Raw genomic sequence first — 27,669 nt, forward strand, 5'->3', positions numbered from 1 at the left:
TAGACGTGGTGTTGCCAACAGCTCCAGGGACCACAGCCCTTCCAGGGGCCTATGACCATACGGTGGTGTTTACTCTGCTGATGAGGTCAGGTTCTACATCACAGTAAAGCATTGCTGTATATTTGTTCTTCTTTTAACACTTTTTGAACCTGCAGCGAACCGTTTCCTCAATCTGCTCAGTCGTTGCCATGGATCTTTAGAACTACGTGTTTCGAGACACCATGCTCATTGTGGACCCTAATGCAGGGTAAACTACAGGTAAATTATGCACTTGTGTAAATACATGAAGACAAGTGAATAGGATTTGTATGTAGACCAGAACATGTGATTGATAGCAGCAGGTTCACGAACCTCGGCAGTTTAGAAACCGCTTCACAGTGAGGCCACCCTATTAGCATTCAGACTGCCCTAAATGAGATTCCATTACATTATAATAGCACCTGTTTGGAAATCTAATTTAGCTAAGATGTTACCAAATCAAAAAAGACAGGTATCACAGATAGAAGCATAATTGAGGGATGGCTGACTCTCTCGCAAAACACAAACAAGTAGGTGTATGGTTAAATAGAGGAAGGTGGGTGCATAGATATGGGCTATCCATAGGCAAACAATAGCATCCATCTACTGACAGCATGCCCACTTAACGTGTTCAGCATACCTGCTTTGGAGGGAGCTGTATGTACTTTCATATATAATACTAAATAAATATTTATTGAAAAAACGATTTCATTTGGATAAAATGTTTTTCACTCTAATTATGGAAAATGTACACAAACAAATAACTATTAAACGTAACATTTGAATGATTGTGTGAGTGAAGTAGCATCACCTAAAACAGAATTAAACACCTATTTATTTATACCAGAGTACTGATGAATTAAACACCTATTTATTTATACCAGAGTAGTGATGAATTAAACACCTATTTATTTATACCAGAGTAGTGATGAATTAAACACCTATTTATTTATACCAGAGTAGTGATGAAGGACACACCACCTTGTTGTATCATAAATTAAGTAAATCTGACTAATTGGCCAATCAAAGTCAACTAATGATGTGTTAATTTGTGATGCGCACCAATCAACACTTGACCTGAATTATTATTATTATTTTTTTAACATGATCTAGAGTTTTTTCTAGAACGTTAATGTTCTCCAGACATGTTGCATGGAAGATGTCATTCATTTTAAGGTTAGGGGCATTATCCTGCCTGATTTTTGGAAGGGTATGGAAGCTGTGGTTTTTCCCAGGATAATATTAAACGTATTTAGTTTCTTTAGAAATGAACCAAGTGAGTATAAAATGGAACCGAACTGTCCAAAAAACCGTGAATCCGTAGTTACAACAAATAAATGTGTTTCCATCACTGTTGTAAAAGCAAAGGGACCTTTATTTGTATTTTTCTCTCTTTCTGGCTAATGCCTTTAAAAAGATGAAGGGGATCTTTGAGATGTGGAGAGTAGTATCTTGGTACAATTGAAGCACTGGAGTAAGGAATGAATTACCATTGAAAAAAAGTAATGGCCCTATTCTGCCCTGCGTGAGTTTTTAACAAGGGGAAAAAAAGCTGTGCTGGCCTGGGCTCCTGCCTGAACGCCAAGGGAAGGGATTAAACAGCGGATTAACATCTGAAAACTCCGTTCAGACTTTCTGACTCAAAGATCTTTTAGCAGACAGTAATCGCGTTAATACCCGGGGATTAATGCTTTTGCAAAAATACTAAATTTAATTTTAATTCAGGTTGTATAAATAGATATAAAATAAATTGAGGAATATGCCGCTGGAGAATGGAGAGAGTCTATCCCCCACACTTCCTTTGCTCTAGTGTCAATAGAGGTATTATGACCTCACTAGCATAACACCTTGCACAAGATATTTATTTATTCCTAACCCCGAGTTTAGCACCTGCCGTGCAAATGTGATATTACAGCCTACTCTTTACTCTTTAAATAAATCAACTTTGATTCAACATAATTAATGCTATAATATTTCAAATCAAATCGAGTAATACAACAAATTGATCACAGCGGTGGTCTAATAATACAATTGAATTGATTTTATTTTCTCAATTGAATAACTTTTTCGTTCTCCTTTGTTTCGGCTTGAGACCCTACTTTGGGTAATTCGGTTGTTTTATTTTCTCACGTGTTTCTGCTATTGAAATGTAATCACATCTCGTGCACTTGTGCCTAATCCTGTCACAGCATCACCCAGGCAACCCCTCTCAAGTGTGGGCAGAAAACTCCGCTTTCTCTACACCCCCAGCCGATTTGTCCTAACCGCAATACCAGCCTGGTCTCAACGCACGCTTCTAGTGCAAACCAACTAAGTCATATTGTAAAAATGTTATCTTTTATCACTTTATAAGAGCAATAACGTATGACCACCTACTAATGTCCTAACTAAAACCAGAATAATCCTTCAAGCTGTTCCTCCTCTTTGATGTTATTACTGACAGTTTGGTGTTGTAATAATAAAATCGATCCCAATCCCTGTCGTTTGGCCCTTCCGAGCACCGGATTGGTCAGTAAGGGTTTAACATTTTATTTTCCTCATAAACCGACCACCGGCGTGTGGCGACATCATCAATAGTCAGCGCGTCACAACTTCAGCCTTCTACTCATCGAAATAAGTATCATATAGTCAGGCCTATCGAAATAAGTCAAATATATGTCTTTAACATGCACGAATTTAGTCCAACAGATATTAAGCAGATGTGCAGGTAAATACACGGAAATGATTTGTGATATAGAACCTAGGAGCATGCCTCAGAGACGGGCTGTTTTTTGCTCCTGCTGAGACTATTTGAATAAGAATAACGCCAATAGAGTGGCTCAGGCTGAAAAAAAGTGTGACAAAAGCCCAGAGGAGCCCGAATTTGGACGAGGGACAACGCGTATAAGGAGTGAAAAGAAGTGAGGGGAGACGCGTACAATGGAACAATTCACCTTATAATCGCTTTGATATATTATACATGGCCGAAGACTCTAAACATTGTGTAATTATTTATAAATGACTGTCCCTCTACCCTCATTATACCGCCAGCAGAAAGGCACTGCAGGTCCCTGGCCAAACTATTTCTAAATAGTGCCCCCATCCACTTTTTCAAAGGAGAGGAGAGATCCTGGACATGGAATAAATAGAATAATTAATGGATATTGGTATGCCTGTCTCATAAAGATGTCTTTAAAAACCCTTTAAAAAATTGCCCTTTGCATGCGCTAGACATTTTTACTGCTGTGCCCTTCATGTTTTGAATGTTAATTAGCCAAGGTTTGACTGTGGATTTGTGGAGAAAGTTGTGAAGATGAAGTAACCTGTCCTGCTTTAGATGCTAGATAGGCTAGATAGCCTAGAGCTCTAAAATGTGAATGCTTATGCATGCGTGCAACATTGTGCGCAATTACGCACAATAGTTCAAATGTGTTGGGGTGGTGAATTTCCTCAAAATCTTTAATCAGCGTTTTTTTGTATAAACTTTTTGAATACACTGTCTAAATGTTTGGTATCCTTGTTATGTCTATCAAATTTTACTACAGCAACTTTTGTGTTTTGTTCGAAAACTTGAAAAACAGTCTCATTTTCCAACATTTACTAAATCAAATTTTCCATTTCATTTCGATGTATAATAAATTGTCAATTTTTGACAAATATGGTGGTGGATATGCCTTTTGCTTTGATATGTTCGATTTTAGCTGATACTCATGCAGGTTTATATGTTTATAGACCGAATCTTGGACAGAAGATCGGCTCATTTATTTTTGGAGCGTGACCTTGCCTCCGGGGCTAAGCGTTCTGTCATTTGCTCCTTTTCTTCTTTCATTTAACTTTAAAGGTTTAACTTAAAGTGGGCTTGGTCTTTGGTCCAGGGATGGATAGCAACAGTGGTGCTCGCGTGGCTGGGCAGCGGTCCCCTGCTCTCATTGGACGGTCGTGATTACAGGCACGCTTCGGAGCGCGAACAAACAACAGGCATACATTATGCTAATGAGATGGCAGTGCGGCACGGGGCAGACCTGATGCACCCCATTCATCCATCCTTCACACAAATGCCAGCGCGAGAGGGGTACGACCATTGTCTGACCAGGGTATATAAGGTATGTGAGGCCAGTCGTGTGCCAGGCTCATTCGCTCACACGAGCTGATTCAAGCGCAAGAGAAAGACGCGTGCCTTGTACTCATCATACAAACTCATTGTCGGACTTTGGCTCCTTGCAAGACAACTGATACTGTACCTTCTCCAACCAGATTACTAAGGTAGGTTTCGTTCTGCTCCCAGAGTCCTTCGCCATTGCCTTGACTAGGCCTGCTTTCCAAACTTTACCATGCGCGCTTGCATTTACAGTGTTTAACCCATTCCCTCTCTTCTTATTTCTGCAGGGAAAACATCATGTGCACCGCAATGGAGACCGTTTACTCTGACATGGACAGTTCGAGCTGCGACTACTTTATGCACGATGACGAAGACTCGTGCAGCAGCATGCACGCTTCCTCCCCGTCATCCTCGATTGGCAAGCCCAACTCCCCTGCTAGCGACAGCCAGGGCCCGTGCGCTACCGATATGGGACAGAAGAAGAGACGCAGAGGCAGAGCGAGGAATGAAGCCACCGTGCACGTGGTCAAGAAGAACCGGCGCGTAAAGGCAAACGACCGCGAGAGAAACAGAATGCACAGCCTGAATGACGCTTTGGAGACCCTCCGGACCGTTCTACCGGCGTTCCCCGATGACAGCAAACTCACCAAGATCGAGACTCTGCGCTTCGCTCACAACTACATCTGGGCGCTCTCCGAGACCATACGCATCGCGGACATTGAACAGCGCCAGAACAAATCACGGGCTGATGCGTCTCTCTTGCTTCCCAGCCCGTGCGTGATTGACGCCCCGAGTCCGGGCAGCGATGCTTGCTCGTGGAGCTCCAGCGCGTCCTCCTCTTCCTCCTCTCCGTCTTATTGCACTTCAAGCCCCAGCAGCCCAGCCGCCCATGATGACTATGGATGCTTCCAGACTGATGTTCTACAGTACAGCTACCACAACTTTGTACCAGGCATGTCCTACTAACTGAACTAAAGCCTTAACCACAAACTTTTGTAGACTGCGAGATTGTTACAATAGAGTGATAGCAGAATAATGACTGAATGCATTCTTCAGTTAGTCCGTTGAAAGGGAAAAAACGGAATGATATTATTCACTGTTTGCCTTAACCCATGTCTCTGTGGGTGTGTTTTATACAGTTTGTTTTCCTATTTTTACATGCTCTATTTTACATTCGGATTGAACATTAATTTAATTTAGTCGACTTTTCTAAATTGAGTATGATTGTTTTGCTATACGTTTTGTATTCCTCCAAAACATTTGCACTTTTTTTCCAACGCATACGACGCCTACTAGAAGTCCACTTCACAGATCTTAACCTCAACCTCTATTACAAGAGTATTATCATTAAAAAGAAGACCGATTTGCTTTTGTAGACTGAGGTGAAAAGTCAATTTTACAATTAGTAGAGCGATAATGCAGAAAAACGAGCGTGGAAATTCAGTTTCAATGCTCTGACAATAGAGTGAAAGGCCGTCAGAAGACAAGGAGTTGGCCTCATACATTATGGACATTGACCCCCTGAAAACTGCAATCCTGTTCAATAGAAAGACTCAATCCCAAGAAGAGGCTAGAGAGGATCCTTCTACCACGTTTTTTATTTTATTTATTCAAGTTTCGCCTGTCATAATGTATTTTGTATATAAATAGATTTCTATTCTATTTACATGAAAAGTGTGTGAACCATTTTTCTACAAATAAAAATATAACTTTAAAAAAATATATTTCTCTTCGAATGTTTTAGTTGCTGAGAGTTGAGCACTCAAAGTGTGCTGATTATCACACTGATAAAGCGCGTTGCAAGCCCCATACACACAACAATAAATAATAACAGTGGCAGTTAGTGTCCTCGGTGGCCTGTTCATGAAACAAAAGGGTGTGATTAATAAGATAACGGTTTTAGAGAGAGAGAGAGCACAGCAGGTGCATCCATCAGTTGAGGTTTTATTGCAGCTCATCACCCATTATCATCACCCATTATCATCACCCATTATTACCACCCATTATCATCACCCATCATCACCCATTATTATCACCCATTATCACCCATTATCATCAGCACTGTTGAATGTATCATCTTTGGGGACTTTCAACAGACAAAATAGGAAATTCCGAGATTGTTAATGTGGCCAAAAAAATCTGATATATATAACAATCTCTGAATTTCCTATTTTGTCTGTATATATATATTGTTAATGTTTTGTTAATATTGTTAATATTGTTAATATTGTAGAAAGCAGATTAAAATAGATATTCAACTTGTTACACTATTTACACTGATAAATTACATTTCATCCCGTTTGGAAAATGTATTGAGGCCTTTGTATGAGTGCGACCAGTTTATAACATTTTCTTTTGAAAGTTTCTATAGAATTGTCTTCTCTCAACCCAGATATGCATTTAAAGAGATTTTTCTTAGAGTTGTTTTTTTTGTGATCATCCATCCCGCCCGGGATGATTTTATTTGTAAAGGGATTCAGGTTAAATTCTCCAGTTAGGGGTTCGGCGGCGTGAGGTCCTGCCAAGGCTCTTGTATCTGCACGTGTCGGGGATAGACGAGGATAATGGGAGAGCTGCGATCCCCAGGGGGACAAGCACATGCCAACTTACATGAAGAAAAAAAAGAAAAGTAAAAATAGAAAGAACCCTGCCAAGGACCGAATACAATCATCTGACTATTCAGCTCTTCTGGAGGAGTAGTTATCGGATTTACCTCTTTCACGCAGACACTCACTGTAGGAGTCACAATTCAACCGTTTTAAAAACGTTTTTTTTTTAAAACAACCGTTTACATTTTTTTTAAAACAACGGTTTAAAAACATGAAAAAAATAAATAAACATCAAGTGGCCAAGTTATTTTCAGTAGATTCGTGTCTAGTTAGTTGGACTACTGTTAGTAATGCAATGCCACCTGTTTCTCGGTTGTGTTCTATAATAATCGGTTCATGCTTTGCATCAGTGGTGACGTGTTATTGTGTACACTCTATATGAATATTGCGCTTTGTTCATATGCACGAGGCCATAAGCAATAGGACGACCGGGATTAACCGATGCAGAGTTCGTGCACCTGCCAGCTAATTGCCACCAGTCAGCCCCATGCAGTTCAAAATACATTTTAATTGGATTGGTAGGCTATTGTAATTATCATTATCAAACCAAAAAACAACTTAGTGTGCATTGGTATTACTATTACTGCTTATACAATATTAGTTGTTTACCTGAACTTGGCGTTATATAATGTGAAAGATAGAGAAGGGGGATTCATGTCTGAATTATTTCCATTCTGGTTTTCAGCTCATCCCAGATAGATTTAGTAGAAAATGGCCACCTTGGAACAATCTTCTTCTTCTTATTCCCTCCTTCCCTGTTTGGCTGGCTGGCTGCATGAACACCACAATTCTTCTTTCAGATGCACAAAAGGCCACATTTCACCAGGGTCAGGCAGGGAGACCCCTAACCAGAACCATAACGTAACCTCCCAACAAGACAGAACTCTCTAATCTACAAGCTCCATCACACATCTTAACATTCTAGATCTTCAGCCATCACACATCTTAACATTCTATCTCTTCATCCATCACACATCTTAACATTCTATCTCTTCAGCCATCACACATCTTAACATTCTATCTCTTCAGCCATCACACATCTTAACATTCTAGATCTTCATCCATCACACATCTTAACATTCTATCTCTTCAGCCATCACACATCTTAACATTCTAGATCTTCATCCATCACACATCTTAACATTCTAGATCTTCAGCCATCACACATCTTAACATTCTAGATCTTCTGCCATCACACATCTTAACATTCTAGCTCTTCAGCCATCACACATCTTAACATTCTAGATCTTCATCCATCATACATCTTAACATGCTAGATCTTCAGCCATCACACACCTTAACATTCTAGATCTTCATATCTCACATATCTTAACATTCTAGATCTTCATCCATCACACATCTTAACATTCTAGATCTTCATCCATCACACATCTTAGCGTTCTAGATCTTCAGCCATCACACATCTTAACATTCTAGATCTTCATCCATCACACATCTTAACATTCTAGATCTTCAGCCATCACACATCTTAACATTCTAGATCTTCAGCCATCACATATCTTAACATTCTAGATCTTCAGCCATCACCCATCTTAACATTCTAGATCTTCAGCCATCACACATCTTAACATTCTATTTCTTCAGCCATCACACATCTTAACATTCTAGCTCTTCAGCCATCACACATCTTAACATTCTATCTCTCCAGCCATCACACATCTTAACATTCTATCTCTTCAGCCATCACACATCTTAACATTCTATCTTTTCAGCCATCACACATCTTAACATTCTATCTCTTCATCCATCACACATCTTAACATTCTTTCTCTTCAGCCATCACACATCTTAACATTCTTGATTTTCATCCATCACACACCTTAACATTCTAGATCTTCATCCATCACACATCTTAACATTCTATCTCTTCAGCCATCACACACCTTCACATTCTATCTCTTCATCCATCACACATCTTAACATTCTAGATCTTCACCCATCACACATCTTAACATTTTAGATCTTCAGCCATCACACATCTTAACATTCTAGATCTTCAGCCATCACACATCGTAACATTCTAGCTCTTAAGCCATCACACATCTTAACATTCCTGATCTTCATCCATCACAAAACTTAACATTCTAGATTTTCATCCATCACAAAACTTAACATTCTAGATCTTCGTCCATCACACATCTTAACATTCTAGATCTTCATCCATCACACATCTTGACATTCTAGATCTTCATCCATCACACATCTTAACATTCTATCTCTTCAGCCATCACACACCTTCACATTCTAGATCTTCATCCATCACACATCTTAACATTCTAGATCTTCAGCCATCACACATCTTAACATTCTAGATCTTCAGCCATCACACATCTTAACATTCTAGATCTTCAGCCATACTGGCTGTCTTAGTAAAATAGAAAAGAAGAGCTTTGTGCTGCAGCACCAAACCATTTCACAGTATGTATGCTTCTTTCTGTCTGCTACGTTGGTCTCACTTACTCAACTTCTAAGAAGACACAACTGCAATCTTGTTTTATGAAATTATCTGATGCTTAAACTGTGTTAGATGGGTTGTCTTGAACGATTGAACGGACCATGTTATAAAGAAAGCTTTTTTACATGTTTGGAGACAACAGAGGGACATTTCTGGATGATTTTAGGTCTACTTAGTGATACCTCTATTCCATACATCATTTAACAACAGCCATTACATATTGATTGTGTCAAGATGGTAGCAGCAGGTTGCCAACCCCCAAGGCTCGTATTCGCCCAGGAAAGGGCCTCTGGCTCAGAGCATTAAGGACTGTCACCCCAGGGAGGAGTGGAGAAATGGGCTCACTTGGGGCAGACAGGGAGAGATGAATGAGCATCAACTGGAAAATTTAAACTGGACACCTAGTGAGTCATAATGTAGCTGTAAACAATAACATCCAGGTAATGACAAACAGATGAAAAGGATAGCATGGTATTTACATTCACAATTATGCAATTAAATCCAATTTAAAAGGAATAAAAAGTGATTCTTGTGTACTCAGGACTCCAATCCAGTACTCAAATCTTTTTTTGGTATACAATATATCCAGGGAGCACAGAAGCAGTTGAAAAGGTCTGATCAAATACATAAATCCACTCTAATCAGGTTTAATTGAAATATACCTTCGGATACACCTATCCAGATAATATGCCCAACCCTCCTCCCCTGATTGGTTGTTTTGGGTTGTCACCTCTCTTTGAAGATCATGTGAGTTTAAGTCTATCAGTAGTCTCATCCCAAACACAGGGATTAGCTAAAGCTAACAACAACACCCTCCACCTGCCCTCTGCTACTCACGCAGATACCCCTGTCTGTCTCAACCCACACCACCTCAAGGTCAGAGAGGGGAATGATCCCCAGGTTGCAAGCCTCCCCTAAGGACCCATCAGGACCCATCAGACAGACTCTAACCCCTCACACCTTGTCAGGCTGTCATCAACCAGGCCGGTTCCTGAAGATCTGAGGTTAGCTGGCAGCTTGGCTAGATGATTAGGAGGGTTAATGACTTGTTGGTAAAATAGAGGCTTATTTTCTGTCTAATTGGTGTTGTCACCAGGTCTAAGTATCACAAACTGCTTCTTAGCACCTAGTTGTCTTGACAGCATGCGATACTTAGCCAACACGTCGACAGTATAAATAAATAAATCATTATGGAGTCGTTAAGATAAGAACTAATACATAAAGTATGTCCCAATCAAATGATAAATAACAGTATTATTACTCACATTAAACTATTCCATATTTACAGTATACTATGTTCTTATTACGGAGTCAAGAAGTACTCTAATAAAGACTACAGTCAGAGGAGCTGCTCGCCTCAAGACATTAGTCTGATTAAAAAGTGCTGTTATTCAACAGACTGGCATTTCTAAATGTTTTATTTAACCTTTATTTAACTAGGCAAGTCAGTGAAGAAGAAATTCTTATTTACAATGACGGCCTAGGAACAGTCTTATCAAGACGTTAGTCTGATTAAAAAGTGCCGGTCTTCAACAGAATAGTATTGATCTCATTGTAAATTCCTTAACATTGTTCTCAACTTAAAACCCATTTTATGTGCTTTGTCTGATGAAACCAAAGGCTCTGCAGTGTACATTTTACTGCCCGTTTTACGAAGGGCTGACATCTTTTTGTCCTGCCACTGATTCAGTTCTCCAACCACACAGTGTGAGGGGGAGAGAGGAATGTGTCAACAGAAGCCTAAAGCTAGTTTCCCCTGGCCTCTGAGGGAAAAGGTAAGATAACTTCCTTTCCACCACATAAGCATTATGCCACAGGCTCTGCTCTGAGCTACTGTATTGACTGTGTTCCTCCAAGCACTCTGACTAGCTGTTCTCAGACCTCTCATTGTTTACGGCAGGGGATATAGGTCAATGACTGTTTTATACCAGCTGAGACGGAGATAAAGACTAGCAGTGAGTGAAGTTGATGGAGGGCACTGTTACACCGAGTTATAACGTCAAAACATAGGTTATAACATTAACTATTTATAAGGATGTTATAATGTCAAAATATAGGTTATAACATGAACTCTTCATAAGGACGTTATAATGTCATAACATAGGTTATAACATTAACTATTTATAAGGATGTTATAATGTCAAAATATAGGTTATAACATGAACTCTTCATAAGGACGTTATAATGTCATAACATAGGTTATAACATGAACTCTTCATAAGGACGTTATAATGTCATAACATAGGTTATCACATGAACTCTTCATAAGGACGTTATAATGTCAGAACATAGGTTATAACATGAACTCTTCATAAGGACGTTATAATGTCATAACATAGGTTATAACATGAACTCTTCATAAGGACGTTATAATGTCAGAACATAGGTTGTAAAGTGAACTCTTCATAAGGACGTTATAATGTCAGAACATAGGTTATAACATGAACTCTTCATAAGGATGTTATAATGTCAAAACATAGGTTATAACATGAACTCTTCATAAGGACGTTATAATGTCATAACATAGGTTATCACATGAACTCTTCATAAGGACGTTATAATGTCAGAACATAGGTTATAACATGAACTCTTCATAAGGACGTTATAATGTCATAACATAGGTTATAACATGAACTCTTCATAAGGACGTTATAATGTCAGAACATAGGTTATAAAGTGAACTCTTCATAAGGACGTTATAATGTCAGAACATAGGTTATAACATGAACTCTTCATAAGGATGTTATAATGTCAAAACATAGGTTATAACATGAACTCTTCATAAGGACGTTATAATGTCAGAACATAGGTTATAACATGAACTCTTCATAAGGACGTTATAATGTCATAACATAGGTTATAACATGAACTCTTCATAAGGACGTTATAATGTCAGAACATAGGTTATAACATGAACTCTTCATAAGGACGTTATAATGTCAGAACATAGGTTATAACATGAACTCTTCATAAGGATGTTATAATGTCAGAACATAGGTTATAACATGAACTCTTCATAAGGATGTTATAATGTCAAAACATAGGTTATAACATGAACTCTTCATAAGGACGTTATAATGTCAGAACATAGGTTATAACATGAACTCTTCATAAGGACGTTATAATGTCATAACATAGGTTATAACATGAACTCTTCATAAGGACGTTATAATGTCAGAACATAGGTTATAACATGAACTCTTCATAAGGACATTTTGTGAAATGAGCAGACAGGATCACTGAGCGTACTGTCTAGATATCAATAGGCTTTTATTCGCCACGTTTGTAAAGTGTAATATTGATCAGAGTTGTATCTTCATAATGCAGAAACTGCATGGTCTAATAAAATAACTCTATTCCTCAGAAAATCATTGTTTAAGAAGACAGCTAGTCTATTTTGTCTTTTTGTGGGATGCCATAAACACCTTAATTCCTTGTCCCTGTAGTTACACTGATGTCCTGGTCATTTGAGATGGACCACATCCAGCTGTAGTGAAAGACGTACTGTGAGTACAGATGTTCACCATGCTAGACTAGGCATATGCCACCCATAACCCGAGGTAGAGAGAGGCCAACCTCATTTAGGGAGAGAAGGTCCACTTTAGAACGGGGAGGAAATAATGACACAGAGGGTCCTAGCCCCAGGCGCTGGCTGTTCTCAGTATGGAAAGATATCTTGTCTTCATTTGTAACAGAAGCTCCCAAACACACACTTACAGCCATATGCCCCTCCTACTAAACACACACCTACAGCCATATGCCCCTCCTACTAAACACACACTTACAGCCATATGCCCCTCCAACTAAACACACACCTACAGCCATATGCCCCTCCAACTAAACACACACCTACAGCCATATGCTCCTCCAACTAAACACACACCTACAGCCATATGCCCCTCCAACTAAACACACACCTACAGCCATATGCTCCTCCAACTAAACACACACCTACAGCCATATGCCCCTCCTACTAAACACACACCTACAGCCATATGCTGCTCCCACCACACACACCTACAGCCATATGCCCCTCCCACCACACACACCTACAGCCATATGCCCCTCCTACTAAACACACACCTACAGCCATATGCTCCTCCTACTAAACACACACCTACAGCCATATGCCGCTCCTACTAAACACACACACCTACAGCCATATGCCCCTCCTACTAAACACACACCTACAGCCATATGCCGCTCCTACTAAACACACACCTACAGCCATATGCCCCTCCTACTAAACACACACCTACAGCCATATGCCCCTCCTACTAAACACACACCTACAGCCATATGCCCCTCCTACTAAACACATACCTACAGCCATATGCCCCTCCTACTAAACACACACCTACAGCCATATGCCCCTCCTACTAAACACATACCTACAGCCATATGCCCCTCCAACTAAACACACACCTACAGCCATATGCTCCTCCAACTAAACACACACTTACAGCCATATGCCCCTCCAACTAAACACACACCTACAGCCATATGCCCCTCCAACTAAACACACACCTACAGCCATATGCTCCTCCAACTAAACACACACCTACAGCCATATGCCCCTCCAACTAAACACACACCTACAGCCATATGCTCCTCCAACTAAACACACACCTACAGCCATATGCCCCTCCTACTAAACACACACCTACAGCCATATGCTGCTCCCACCACACACACCTACAGCCATATGCCCCTCCCACCACACACACCTACAGCCATATGCCCCTCCTACTAAACACACACCTACAGCCATATGCTCCTCCTACTAAACACACACCTACAGCCATATGCCGCTCCTACTAAACACACACACCTACAGCCATATGCCCCTCCTACTAAACATACACCTACAGCCATATGCCGCTCCTACTAAACACACACCTACAGCCATATGCCCCTCCTACTAAACACACACCTACAGCCATATGCCCCTCCTACTAAACACCCACCTACAGCCATATGCCCCTCCTACCACACACACCTACAGCCATATGCCCCTCCTACTAAACACACATCTACAGCCATATGCCCCTCCTACTAAACACACACCTACAACCATATGCCGCTCCCACCAAACATTCCTACAGCCATATGCCCCTCCCACCACACACACCTACAGCCATATGCCCCTCCTACTAAACACACATCTACAGCCATATGCCCCTCCTACTAAACACACACCTACAACTATATGCCGCTCCCACCACACACACCTACAGCCATATGCCCCTCCTACTAAACACACACCTACAGCCATATGCCCCTCCTACTAAACACACACCTACAGCCATATGCCCCTCCTACTAAACACACACCTACAGCCATATGCCCCTCCTACTAAACACACACCTACAGCCATATGCCCTTCCTACTAAAAACACACCTACAGCCATATGCCCCTCCTACTAAACACACACCTACAGCCATATGCCCCTCCCACCACACACACCTACAGCCATATGCCCCTCCCACCACACACACCTACAGCCATATGCCCCTCCTACTAAACACACATCTACAGCCATATGCTCCTCCCACCACACACACCTACAGCCATATGCCCCTCCCACCACACACACCTACAGCCATATGCCCCTCCTACTAAACACACACCTACAGCCATATGCCCCTCCCACCACACACACCTATAGCCATATGCCCCTCCTACTAAACACACATCTACAGCCATATGCTCCTCCCACCACACACACCTATAGCCATATGCCCCTCCTACGAAACACACACCTACAGCCATATGCCCTTCCTACTAAAAACACACCTACAGCCATATGCCCCTCCTACTAAACACACACCTACAGCCACATGCCCCTCCCACCACACACACCTACAGCCATATGCCCCTCCCACCACACACACCTACAGCCATATGCTCCTCCTACTAAACACACACCTACAGCCATATGCCCCTCCTACTAAACACACACCTACAGCCATATGCCCCTCCCACCACACACACCTACAGCCATATGCCCTCCCACCACACACACCTACAGCCATATGCCCCTCCTACTAAACACACATCTACAGCCATATGCTCCTCCCACCACACACACGTACAGCCATATGCCCCTCCTATTAAACACACACCTACAGCCATATGCCCCTCCTACTAAAAACACACCTACAGCCATATGCCCCTCCTACTAAACACACACCTACAGCCATATGCCCCTCCTACTAAACACATACCTACAGCCATATGCCCCTCCTACTAAACACACACCTACAGCCATATGCCCCTCCTACTAAACACACACCTACAGCCATATGCCCCTCCTACTAAACACAAACCTACAGCCATATGCCCCTCCTACTAAACACATACCTACAGCCATATGCCCCTCCTACTAAACACACACCTACAGCCATATGCCCCTCCTACTAAACACACACCTACAGCCATATGCCCCTCCTATTAAACACATACCTACAGCCATATGCCCCTCCTACTAAACACACACCTACAGCCATATGCCCCTCCTACTTAACACACACCTACAGCCATATGCCCCTCCTACTAAACACACACCTACAGCCATATGCCCCTCCTACTAAACACACACCTACAGCCATATGCCCCTCCCACCACACACACCTACAGCCATATGCCCCTCCTACTAAACACACACCTACAGCCATATGCCCCTCCCACCACACACACCTACAGCCATATGCCCCTCCCAACAAACACACCTACAGCCATATGCCCCTCCCACCACACACACCTACAGCCATATGCCCCTCCTACTAAACACACGTCTACAGCCATATGCCCCTCCTACTAAACACACACCTACAGCCATATGCCCTTCCTACTAAAAACACACCTACAGCCATATGCCCCTCCTACTAAACACACACCTACAGCCATATGCCCCTCCCACCACACACACCTACAGCCATATGCCCCTCCCACCACACACACCTACAGCCATATGCCCCTCCTACTAAGCAGACATCTACAACCATATGCTCCTCCCACCACACACACCTACAGCCATATGCCCCTCCCACCACACACACCTACAGCCATATGCCCCTCCTACTAAACACACACCGACAGCCATATGCCCCTCCCACCACACACACCTACAGCCATATGCCCCTCCACCACACACACCTATAGCCATATGCCCCTCCTACTCAACACACATCTACAGCCATATGCTCCTCCCACCACACACACCTACAGCCATATGCCCCTCCCACCACACACACCTACAGCCATATGCCCCTCCTACTAAACACACACCTACAGCCATATGCCCCTCCAACTAAACACACACCTACAGCCATATGCCCCTCCCACCACACACACCTACAGCCATATGCCCCTCCCACCACACACACCTACAGCCATATGACCCTCCCACCACACACACCTATAGCCATATGCCCCTCCTACTAAACACACATCTACAGCCATATGCTCCTCCCACCACACACACCTACAGCCATATGCCCCTCCCACCACACACACCTACAGCCATATGCCCCTCCTACTAAACACACACCTACAGCCATATGCCCCTCCTACTAAACACACACCTACAGACATATGCCCCTCCTACTAAACACACACCTACAGCCATATGCCCCTCCTACTAAACACACACCTACAGCCATATGCCCCTCCTACTAAACACACACCTACAGCCATATGCCCCTCCTACTAAACACACACCTACAGCCATATGCCCCTCCTACTAAACACACACCTACAGCCATATGCCCTCCCACCACACACACCTACAGCCATATGCCCCTCCTACTAAACACACACCTACAGCCATATGCCCCTCCTACTAAACAGACACCTACAGCCATATGCCCCTCCTACTAAACACACACCTACAGCCATATGCCCCTCCAACTAAACACACACCTACAGCCATATGCCCCTCCCACCACACACACCTACAGCCATATGCTCCTCCTACTAAACACACACCTACAGCCATATGCCCCTCCTACTAAACACACATCTACAGCCATATGCTCCTCCCACCACACACACGTACAGCCATATGCCCCTCCTACTAAAAACACACCTACAGCCATATGCCCCTCCAACTAAACACACACCTACAGCCATATGCCCCTCCTACTAAAAACACACCTACAGCCATATGCCACTCCTACTAAACACACACCTACAGCCATATGCCCTCCTACTAAACACACACCTGCAGCCATATGCCCCTCCTACTAAACACATACCTACAGCCATATGCCCCTCCTACTAAACACACACCTACAGCCATATGCCCCTCCAACTAAAAACACACCTACAGCCATATGCCCCTCCTAATAAACACACACCTACAGCCATATGCCCCTCCTATTAAACACACACCTACAGCCATATGCCCCTCCTACTAAACACACACCTACAGCCATATGCCCCTCCTACTAAACACACACCTACAGCCATATGCCCCTCCTACTAAAAACACACCTACAGCCATATGCCCCTCCTAATAAACACACACCTACAGCCATATGCCCCTCCTACTAAACACATACCTACAGCCATATGCCCCTCCTATTAAACACACACCTACAGCCATATGCCCCTCCTACTAAACACACACCTACAGCCATATGCCCCTCCTACTAAACACACACCTACAGCCATATGCCCCTCCTACTAAACACACACCTACAGCCATATGCCCCTCCTACTAAACACATACCTACAGCCATATGCCCCTCCTACTAAACACACACCTACAGCCATATGCCCCTCCTACTAAACACACACCTACAGCCATATGCCCCTTCTATTAAACACACACCTACAGCCATATGCCCTCCTACTAAACACACACCTGCAGCCATATGCCCTCCTACTAAACACACACCTACAGCCATATGCCCCTCCTACTAAACACACACCTACAGCCATATGCCCTCCTACTAAACACACACCTGCAGCCATATGCCCCTCCTACTAAACACACACCTACAGCCATATGCCCCTCCTACTAAACACACACCTACAGCCATATGCCCCTCCTACTAAACACACACCTACAGCCATATGCCCCTCCTACTAAACACACACCTACAGCCATATGCCCCTCCTACTAAACACACACCTACAGCCATATGCCCCTCCTACTAAACACACACCTACAGCCATATGCCCCTCCTACTAAACAAACACCTACAGCCATATGCCCCTCCTACTAAACACACACCTACAGCCATATGCCCCTCCTACTAAACACACACCTACAGCCATATGCCCCTCCCACCACACACACCTACAGCCATATGCCCCTCCTACTAAACACACATCTACAGCCATATGCCCCTCCTACTAAACACACACCTACAGCCATATGCCGCTCCCACCACACACACCTACAGCCATATGCCCCTCCTACTAAACACACACCTACAGCCATATGCCCTTCCTACTAAAAACACACCTACAGCCATATGCCCCTCCTACTAAACACACACCTACAGCCATATGCACCTCCCACCACACACACCTACAGCCATATGCCCCTCCCACCACACACACCTACAGCCATATGCCCCTCCTACTAAGCACACATCTACAGCCATATGCTCCTCCCACCACACACACCTACAGCCATATGCCCCTCCCACCACACACACCTACAGCCATATGCCCCTCCTACTAAACACACACCGACAGCCATATGCCCCTCCCACCACACACACCTACAGCCATATGCCCCTCCCACCACACACACCTATAGCCATATGCCCCTCCTACTCAACACACACCTACAGCCATATGCTCCTCCCACCACACACACCTACAGCCATATGCCCCTCCCACCACACACATCTACAGCCATATGCCCCTCCTACTAAACACACACCTACAGCCATATGCCCCTCCAACTAAACACACACCTACAGCCATATGCCCCTCCCACCACACACACCTACAGCCATATGCCCCTCCCACCACACACACCTACAGCCATATGCCCCTCCCACCACACACACCTATAGCCATATGCCCTCCTACTAAACACACATCTACAGCCATATGCTCCTCCCACCACACACACCTACAGCCATATGCCCCTCCCACCACACACACCTACAGCCATATGCCCCTCCTACTAAACACACACCTACAGCCATATGCCCTTCCTACTAAACACACACCTACAGCCATATGCCCCTCCTACTAAACACACACCTACAGCCATATGCCCTTCCTACTAAACACACACCTACAGCCATATGCCCCTCCTACTAAACACACACCTACAGCCATATGCCCTCCTACTAAACACACACCTACAGCCATATGCCCCTCCTACTAAACACACACCTACAGCCATATGCCCCTCGTACTAAACACACACCTACAGCCATATGCCCCTCCTACTAAACACACACCTACAGCCATATGCCCCTCCTACTAAACACACACCTACAGCCATATGCCCCTCCAACTAAACACACACCTACAGCCATATGCCCCTCCCACCACACACACCTACAGCCATATGCTCCTCCTACTAAACACACACCAACAGCCATATGCCCCTCCTACTAAACACACACCTACAGCCATATGCCCCTCCCACCACACACACCTACAGCCATATGCCCCTCCCACCACACACACCTACAGCCATATGCCCCTCCTACTAAACACACATCTACAGCCATATGCTCCTCCCACCACACACACGTACAGCCATATGCCCCTCCTATTAAACACACACCTACAGCCATATGCCCCTTCTACTAAAAACACACCTACAGCCATATGCCCCTCCTACTAAACACACACCTACAGCCATATGCCCCTCCTACTAAACACATACCTACAGCCATATGCCCCTCCTACTAAAAACACACCTACAGCCATATGCCCCTCCTACTAAACACACACCTACAGCCATATGCCCCTCCTACTAAACACATACCTACAGCCATATGCCCCTCCTACTAAAAATACACCTACAGCCATATGCCCCTCCTACTAAAAACACACCTACAGCCATATGCCACTCCTACTAAACACATACCTACAGCCATATGCCCCTCCTACTAAACACACACCTACAGCCATATGCCCCTCCTACTAAACACACACCTACAGCCATATGCCCCTCCTATTAAACACACACCTACAGCCATATGCCCCTCCTACTAAACACACACCTACAGCCATATGCCCCTCCTACTAAACACACACCTACAGCCATATGCCCCTCCTACTAAACACACACCTACAGCCATATGCCTCTCCTACTAAACACACACCTACAGCCATATGCCCCTCCTACTAAACACACACCTACAGCCATATGCCCCTCCTACTAAACACACACCTACAGCCATATGCCCTCCTACTAAACACACACCTACAGCCATATGCCCCTCCTACTAAACACACACCTACAGCCATATGCCCCTCCAACTAAACACACACCTACAGCCATATGCCCCTCCCACCACACACACCTACAGCCATATGCCCCTCCTACTAAACACACACCTACAGCCATATGCCCTCCTACTAAACACACACCTACAGCCATATGCCCCTCCTATTAAACACATACCTACAGCCATATGCCCCTCCTACTAAACACACACCTACAGCCATATGCCCCTCCTACTAAACACACACCTGCAGCCATATAAACCCTCTTACTAAAAACACACCTACAGCCATATGCCCCTCCTACTAAACACACACCTACAGCCATATGCCCCTCCTACTAAACACACACCTACAGCCATATGCCCCTCCTACTAAACACATACCTACAGCCATATGCCCCTCCTACTAAAAACACACCTACAGCCATATGCCCCTCCTACTAAAAACACACCTACAGCCATATGCCACTCCTACTAAACACATACCTACAGGCATATGCCCCTCCTACTAAACACACACCTACAGCCATATGCCCCTCCTACTAAACACACACCTACAGCCATATGCCCCTCCTACTAAACACACACCTACAGCCATATGCCCCTCCTATTAAACACACACCTACAGCCATATGCCCCTCCTACTAAACACACACCTACAGCCATATGCCCTCCTACTAAACACACACCTACAGCCATATGCCCTCCAACTAAACACATACCTACAGCCATATGCCCCTCCCACCACACACACCTACAGCCATATGCCCCTCCTACTAAACACACACCTACAGCCATATGCCCTCCTACTAAACACACACCTACAGCCATATGCCCCTCCTATTAAACACATACCTACAGCCATATGCCCCTCCTACTAAACACACACCTACAGCCATATGCCCCTCCTACTAAACACACACCTGCAGCCATATGCCCCTCCTACTAAACACATACCTACAGCCATATGCCCCTCCTACTAAACACACACCTACAGCCATATGCCCCTCCAACTAAAAACACAACTACAGCCATATGCCCCTCCTACTAAACACACACCTACAGCCATATGCCCCTCCTATATAACACATACATACAGCCATATGCCCCTCCTACTAAACACACACCTACAGCCATATGCCCCTCCTACTAAACACACACCTACAGCCATATGCCCCTCCTACTAAACACACACCTGCAGCCATATGCCCCTCCTACTAAACACACACCTGCAGCCATATGCCCCTCCCACCACACACACCTACAGCCATATGCCCCTCCTACTAAACACACACCTACAGCCATATGCCCCTCCTACTAAACACACACCTACAGCCATATGCCCCTCTTATTAAACACACACCTACAGCCATATGCCCCTCCTACTAAACACACACCTACAGCCATATGCCCCTCCCACCACACACACCTACAGCCATATGCCCCTCCTACTAAACACACACCTACAGCCATATGCCCCTCCCACCACACACACCTACAGCCATATGCTGCTCCTATTAAACACACACCTACAGCCATATGCCCCTCCTACTAAACACACACCTACAGCCATATGCCCCTACTAACTAAACACACACCGACAGCCATATGCTGCTCCTACTAAACACATACCTACAGCCATATGCCCCTCCTACTAAACACACACCTACAGCCATATGCTGCTCCTATTAAACACACACCTACAGCCATATGCCCCTCCTACTAAACATATACCTACAGCCATATGCCCCTCCTACTAAACACACACCTACAGCCATATGCTGCTCCTATTAAACACACACCTACAGCCATATGCCCCTCCTACTAAACACATACCTACAGCCATATGCCCCTCCTACTAAACACATACCTACAGCCATATGCCCCTCCTACTAAACACACACCTACAGCCATATGCTGCTCCTATTAAACACACACCTACAGCCATATGCCCCTCCTACTAAACACACACCTACAGCCATATGCCCCTCCTACTAAACACACACCTACAGCCATATGCCCCTCCTACTAAACACACACCTACAGCCATATGCCCCTCCTACTAAACACAAACCTACAGCCATATGCCCCTCCTACTAAACACACACCTACAGCCATATGCCCCTCCTATTAAACACACACCTACAGCCATATGCCCCTCCTACTAAACACACACCTACAGCCATATGCCCCTCCTACTAAACACACACCTACAGCCATATGCCCCTCCAACTAAACACATACCTACAGCCATATGCCCCTCCCACCACACACACCTACAGCCATATGCCCCTCCTACTAAACACACACCTACAGCCATATGCCCCTCCTACTAAACACACACCTACAGCCATATGCCCCTCCTATTAAACACATACCTACAGCCATATGCCCCTCCTACTAAACACACACCTACAGCCATATGCCCCTCCTACTAAACACACACCTGCAGCCATATGCCCCTCCTACTAAACACACACCTACAGCCATATGCCCCTCCTACTAAACACACACCTACAGCCATATGCCCTCCAACTAAAAACACAACTACAGCCATATGCCCCTCCTACTAAACACACACCTACAGCCATATGCCCCTCCTATATAACACATATATACAGCCATATGCCCCTCCTACTAAACACACACCTACAGCCATATGCCCTCCTACTAAACACACACCTACAGCCATATGCCCCTCCCACCACACACACCTACAGCCATATGCCCCTCCTACTAAACACACACCTACAGCCATATGCCCCTCCTACTAAACACACACCTACAGCCATATGCCCCTCCTACTAAACACACACCTGCAGCCATATGCCCCTCCTACTAAACACACACCTGCAGCCATATGCCCTCCCACCACACACACCTACAGCCATATGCCCTCCTACTAAACACACACCTACAGCCATATGCCCCTCCTACTAAACACACACCTACAGCCATATGCCCCTCTTATTAAACACACACCTACAGCCATATGCCCCTCCTACTAAACACACACCTACAGCCATATGCCCCTCCCACCACACACACCTACAGCCATATGCCCCTCCTACTAAACACACACCTACAGCCATATGCCCCTCCCACCACACACACCTACAGCCATATGCTGCTCCTATTAAACACACACCTACAGCCATATGCCCCTCCTACTAAACACACACCTACAGCCATATGCCCCTCCTACTAAACACACACCTACAGCCATATGCTGCTCCTACTAAACACATACCTACAGCCATATGCCCCTCCTACTAAACACACACCTACAGCCATATGCTGCTCCTATTAAACACACACCTACAGCCATATGCCCCTCCTACTAAACATATACCTACAGCCATATGCCCCTCCTACTAAACACACACCTACAGCCATATGCTGCTCCTATTAAACACACACCTACAGCCATATGCCCCTCCTACTAAACACATACCTACAGCCATATGCCCCTCCTACTAAACACATACCTACAGCCATATGCCCCTCCTACTAAACACACACCTACAGCCATATGCCCCTTCTATTAAACACACACCTACAGCCATATGCCCCTCCTACTAAACACACACCTGCAGCCATATGCCCCTCCTACTAAACACACACCTACAGCCATATGCCCCTCCTACTAAACACACACCTACAGCCATATGCCCCTCCCACTAAACACACACCTGCAGCCATATGCCCCTCCTACTAAACACACACCTACAGCCATATGCCCCTCCTACTAAACACACACCTACAGCCATATGCCCCTCCTACTAAACACACACCTACAGCCATATGCCCCTCCTACTAAACACACACCTACAGCCATATGCCCCTCCTACTAAACACACACCTACAGCCATATGCCCCTCCTACTAAACACACACCTACAGCCATATGCCCCTCCTACTAAACAAACACCTACAGCCATATGCCCCTCCTACTAAACACACACCTACAGCCATATGCCCCTCCTACTAAACACACACCTACAGCCATATGCCCTCCCACCACACACACCTACAGCCATATGCCCCTCCTACTAAACACACATCTACAGCCATATGCCCCTCCTACTAAACACACACCTACAGCCATATGCCGCTCCCACCACACACACCTACAGCCATATGCCCCTCCTACTAAACACACACCTACAGCCATATGCCCTTCCTACTAAAAACACACCTACAGCCATATGCCCCTCCTACTAAACACACACCTACAGCCATATGCACCTCCCACCACACACACCTACAGCCATATGCCCCTCCCACCACACACACCTACAGCCATATGCCCCTCCTACTAAGCACACATCTACAGCCATATGCTCCTCCCACCACACACACCTACAGCCATATACCCCTCCCACCACACACACCTACAGCCATATGCCCCTCCTACTAAACACACACCGACAGCCATATGCCCCTCCCACCACACACACCTACAGCCATATGCCCCTCCCACCACACACACCTATAGCCATATGCCCCTCCTACTCAACACACACCTACAGCCATATGCTCCTCCCACCACACACACCTACAGCCATATGCCCCTCCCACCACACACACCTACAGCCATATGCCCCTCCTACTAAACACACACCTACAGCCATATGCCCCTCCAACTAAACACACACCTACAGCCATATGCCCCTCCCACCACACACACCTACAGCCATATGCCCCTCCCACCACACACACCTACAGCCATATGCCCCTCCCACCACACACACCTATAGCCATATGCCCCTCCTACTAAACACACATCTACAGCCATATGCTCCTCCCACCACACACACCTACAGCCATATGCCCCTCCCACCACACACACCTACAGCCATATGCCTCTCCTACTAAACACACACCTACAGCCATATGCCCTTCCTACTAAACACACACCTACAGCCATATGCCCCTCCTACTAAACACACACCTACAGCCATATGCCCTTCCTACTAAACACACACCTACAGCCATATGCCCCTCCTACTAAACACACACCTACAGCCATATGCCCCTCCTACTAAACACACACCTACAGCCATATGCCCCTCCTACTAAACACACACCTACAGCCATATGCCCCTCGTACTAAACACACACCTACAGCCATATGCCCCTCCTACTAAACACACACCTACAGCCATATGCCCCTCCTACTAAACACACACCTACAGCCATATGCCCCTCCAACTAAACACACACCTACAGCCATATGCCCCTCCCACCACACACACCTACAGCCATATGCTCCTCCTACTAAACACACACCAACAGCCATATGCCCCTCCTACTAAACACACACCTACAGCCATATGCCCCTCCCACCACACACACCTACAGCCATATGCCCCTCCCACCACACACACCTACAGCCATATGCCCCTCCTACTAAACACACATCTACAGCCATATGCTCCTCCCACCACACACACGTACAGCCATATGCCCCTCCTATTAAACACACACCTACAGCCATATGCCCCTCCTACTAAAAACACACCTACAGCCATATGCCCCTCCTACTAAACACACACCTACAGCCATATGCCCCTCCTACTAAACACATACCTACAGCCATATGCCCCTCCTACTAAACACATACCTACAGCCATATGCCCCTCCTACTAAAAATACACCTACAGCCATATGCCCCTCCTACTAAAAACACACCTACAGCCATATGCCACTCCTACTAAACACATACCTACAGCCATATGCCCCTCCTACTAAACACACACCTACAGCCATATGCCCCTCCTACTAAACACACACCTACAGCCTTATGCCCCTCCTATTAAACACACACCTACAGCCATATGCCCTCCTACTAAACACACACCTACAGCCATATGCCCCTCCTACTAAACACACACCTACAGCCATATGCCCCTCCTACTAAACACACACCTACAGCCATATGCCCCTCCTACTAAACACACACCTACAGCCATATGCCCCTCCTACTAAACACACACCTACAGCCATATGCCCCTCCTACTAAACACACACCTACAGCCATATGCCCCTCCTACTAAACACACACCTACAGCCATATGCCCCTCCTACTAAACACACACCTACAGCCATATGCCCCTCCAACTAAACACACACCTACAGCCATATGCCCCTCCCACCACACACACCTACAGCCATATGCCCCTCCTACTAAACACACACCTACAGCCATATGCCCCTCCTACTAAACACACACCTACAGCCATATGCCCCTCCTATTAAACACATACCTACAGCCATATGCCCCTCCTACTAAACACACACCTACAGCCATATGCCCCTCCTACTAAACACACACCTGCAGCCATATAAACCCTCTTACTAAAAACACACCTACAGCCATATGCCCCTCCTACTAAACACACACCTACAGCCATATGCCCCTCCTACTAAACACACACCTACAGCCATATGCCCCTCCTACTAAACACATACCTACAGCCATATGCCCCTCCTACTAAAAACACACCTACAGCCATATGCCCTCCTACTAAAAACACACCTACAGCCATATGCCACTCCTACTAAACACATACCTACAGGCATATGCCCTCCTACTAAACACACACCTACAGCCATATGCCCTCCTACTAAACACACACCTACAGCCATATGCCCCTCCTACTAAACACACACCTACAGCCATATGCCCCTCCTATTAAACACACACCTACAGCCATATGCCCCTCCTACTAAACACACACCTACAGCCATATGCCCCTCCTACTAAACACACACCTACAGCCATATGCCCCTCCAACTAAACACATACCTACAGCCATATGCCCCTCCCACCACACACACCTACAGCCATATGCCCCTCCTACTAAACACACACCTACAGCCATATGCCCCTCCTACTAAACACACACCTACAGCCATATGCCCCTCCTATTAAACACATACCTACAGCCATATGCCCCTCCTACTAAACACACACCTACAGCCATATGCCCCTCCTACTAAACACACACCTGCAGCCATATGCCCCTCCTACTAAACACATACCTACAGCCA

General features: G+C 45.1%; 1 protein-coding gene and 1 pseudogene across 1 annotated transcript; both read left to right on the top strand.

Annotated features, from left to right (window-relative positions):
• Positions 1-27,669, top strand: part of LOC123743233 (basic proline-rich protein-like) — a 603,964-nt pseudogene that overhangs the window by 549,243 nt on the left and 27,052 nt on the right.
• On the top strand, positions 4,025-5,810 carry neurog1 (neurogenin 1). Its single transcript, XM_014198547.2, has 2 exons — positions 4,025-4,260; positions 4,384-5,810. Exon 2 carries the CDS (start codon positions 4,394-4,396, stop codon positions 5,060-5,062), a length of 669 nt encoding a protein of 222 aa, XP_014054022.1. The 5' UTR covers positions 4,025-4,260; positions 4,384-4,393; the 3' UTR covers positions 5,063-5,810.

This window comes from Salmo salar, chromosome ssa05, assembly GCF_905237065.1.
Source record: "Salmo salar chromosome ssa05, Ssal_v3.1, whole genome shotgun sequence".
Lineage (NCBI taxonomy): Eukaryota > Metazoa > Chordata > Actinopteri > Salmoniformes > Salmonidae > Salmo > Salmo salar.

Excerpts from the sequence above, each read along its gene's own strand:
- neurog1 (XM_014198547.2), top strand. The coding sequence starts at position 4,394 with ATGTGCACCGCAATGGAGACCGTTTACTCTGACATGGACAGTTCGAGC.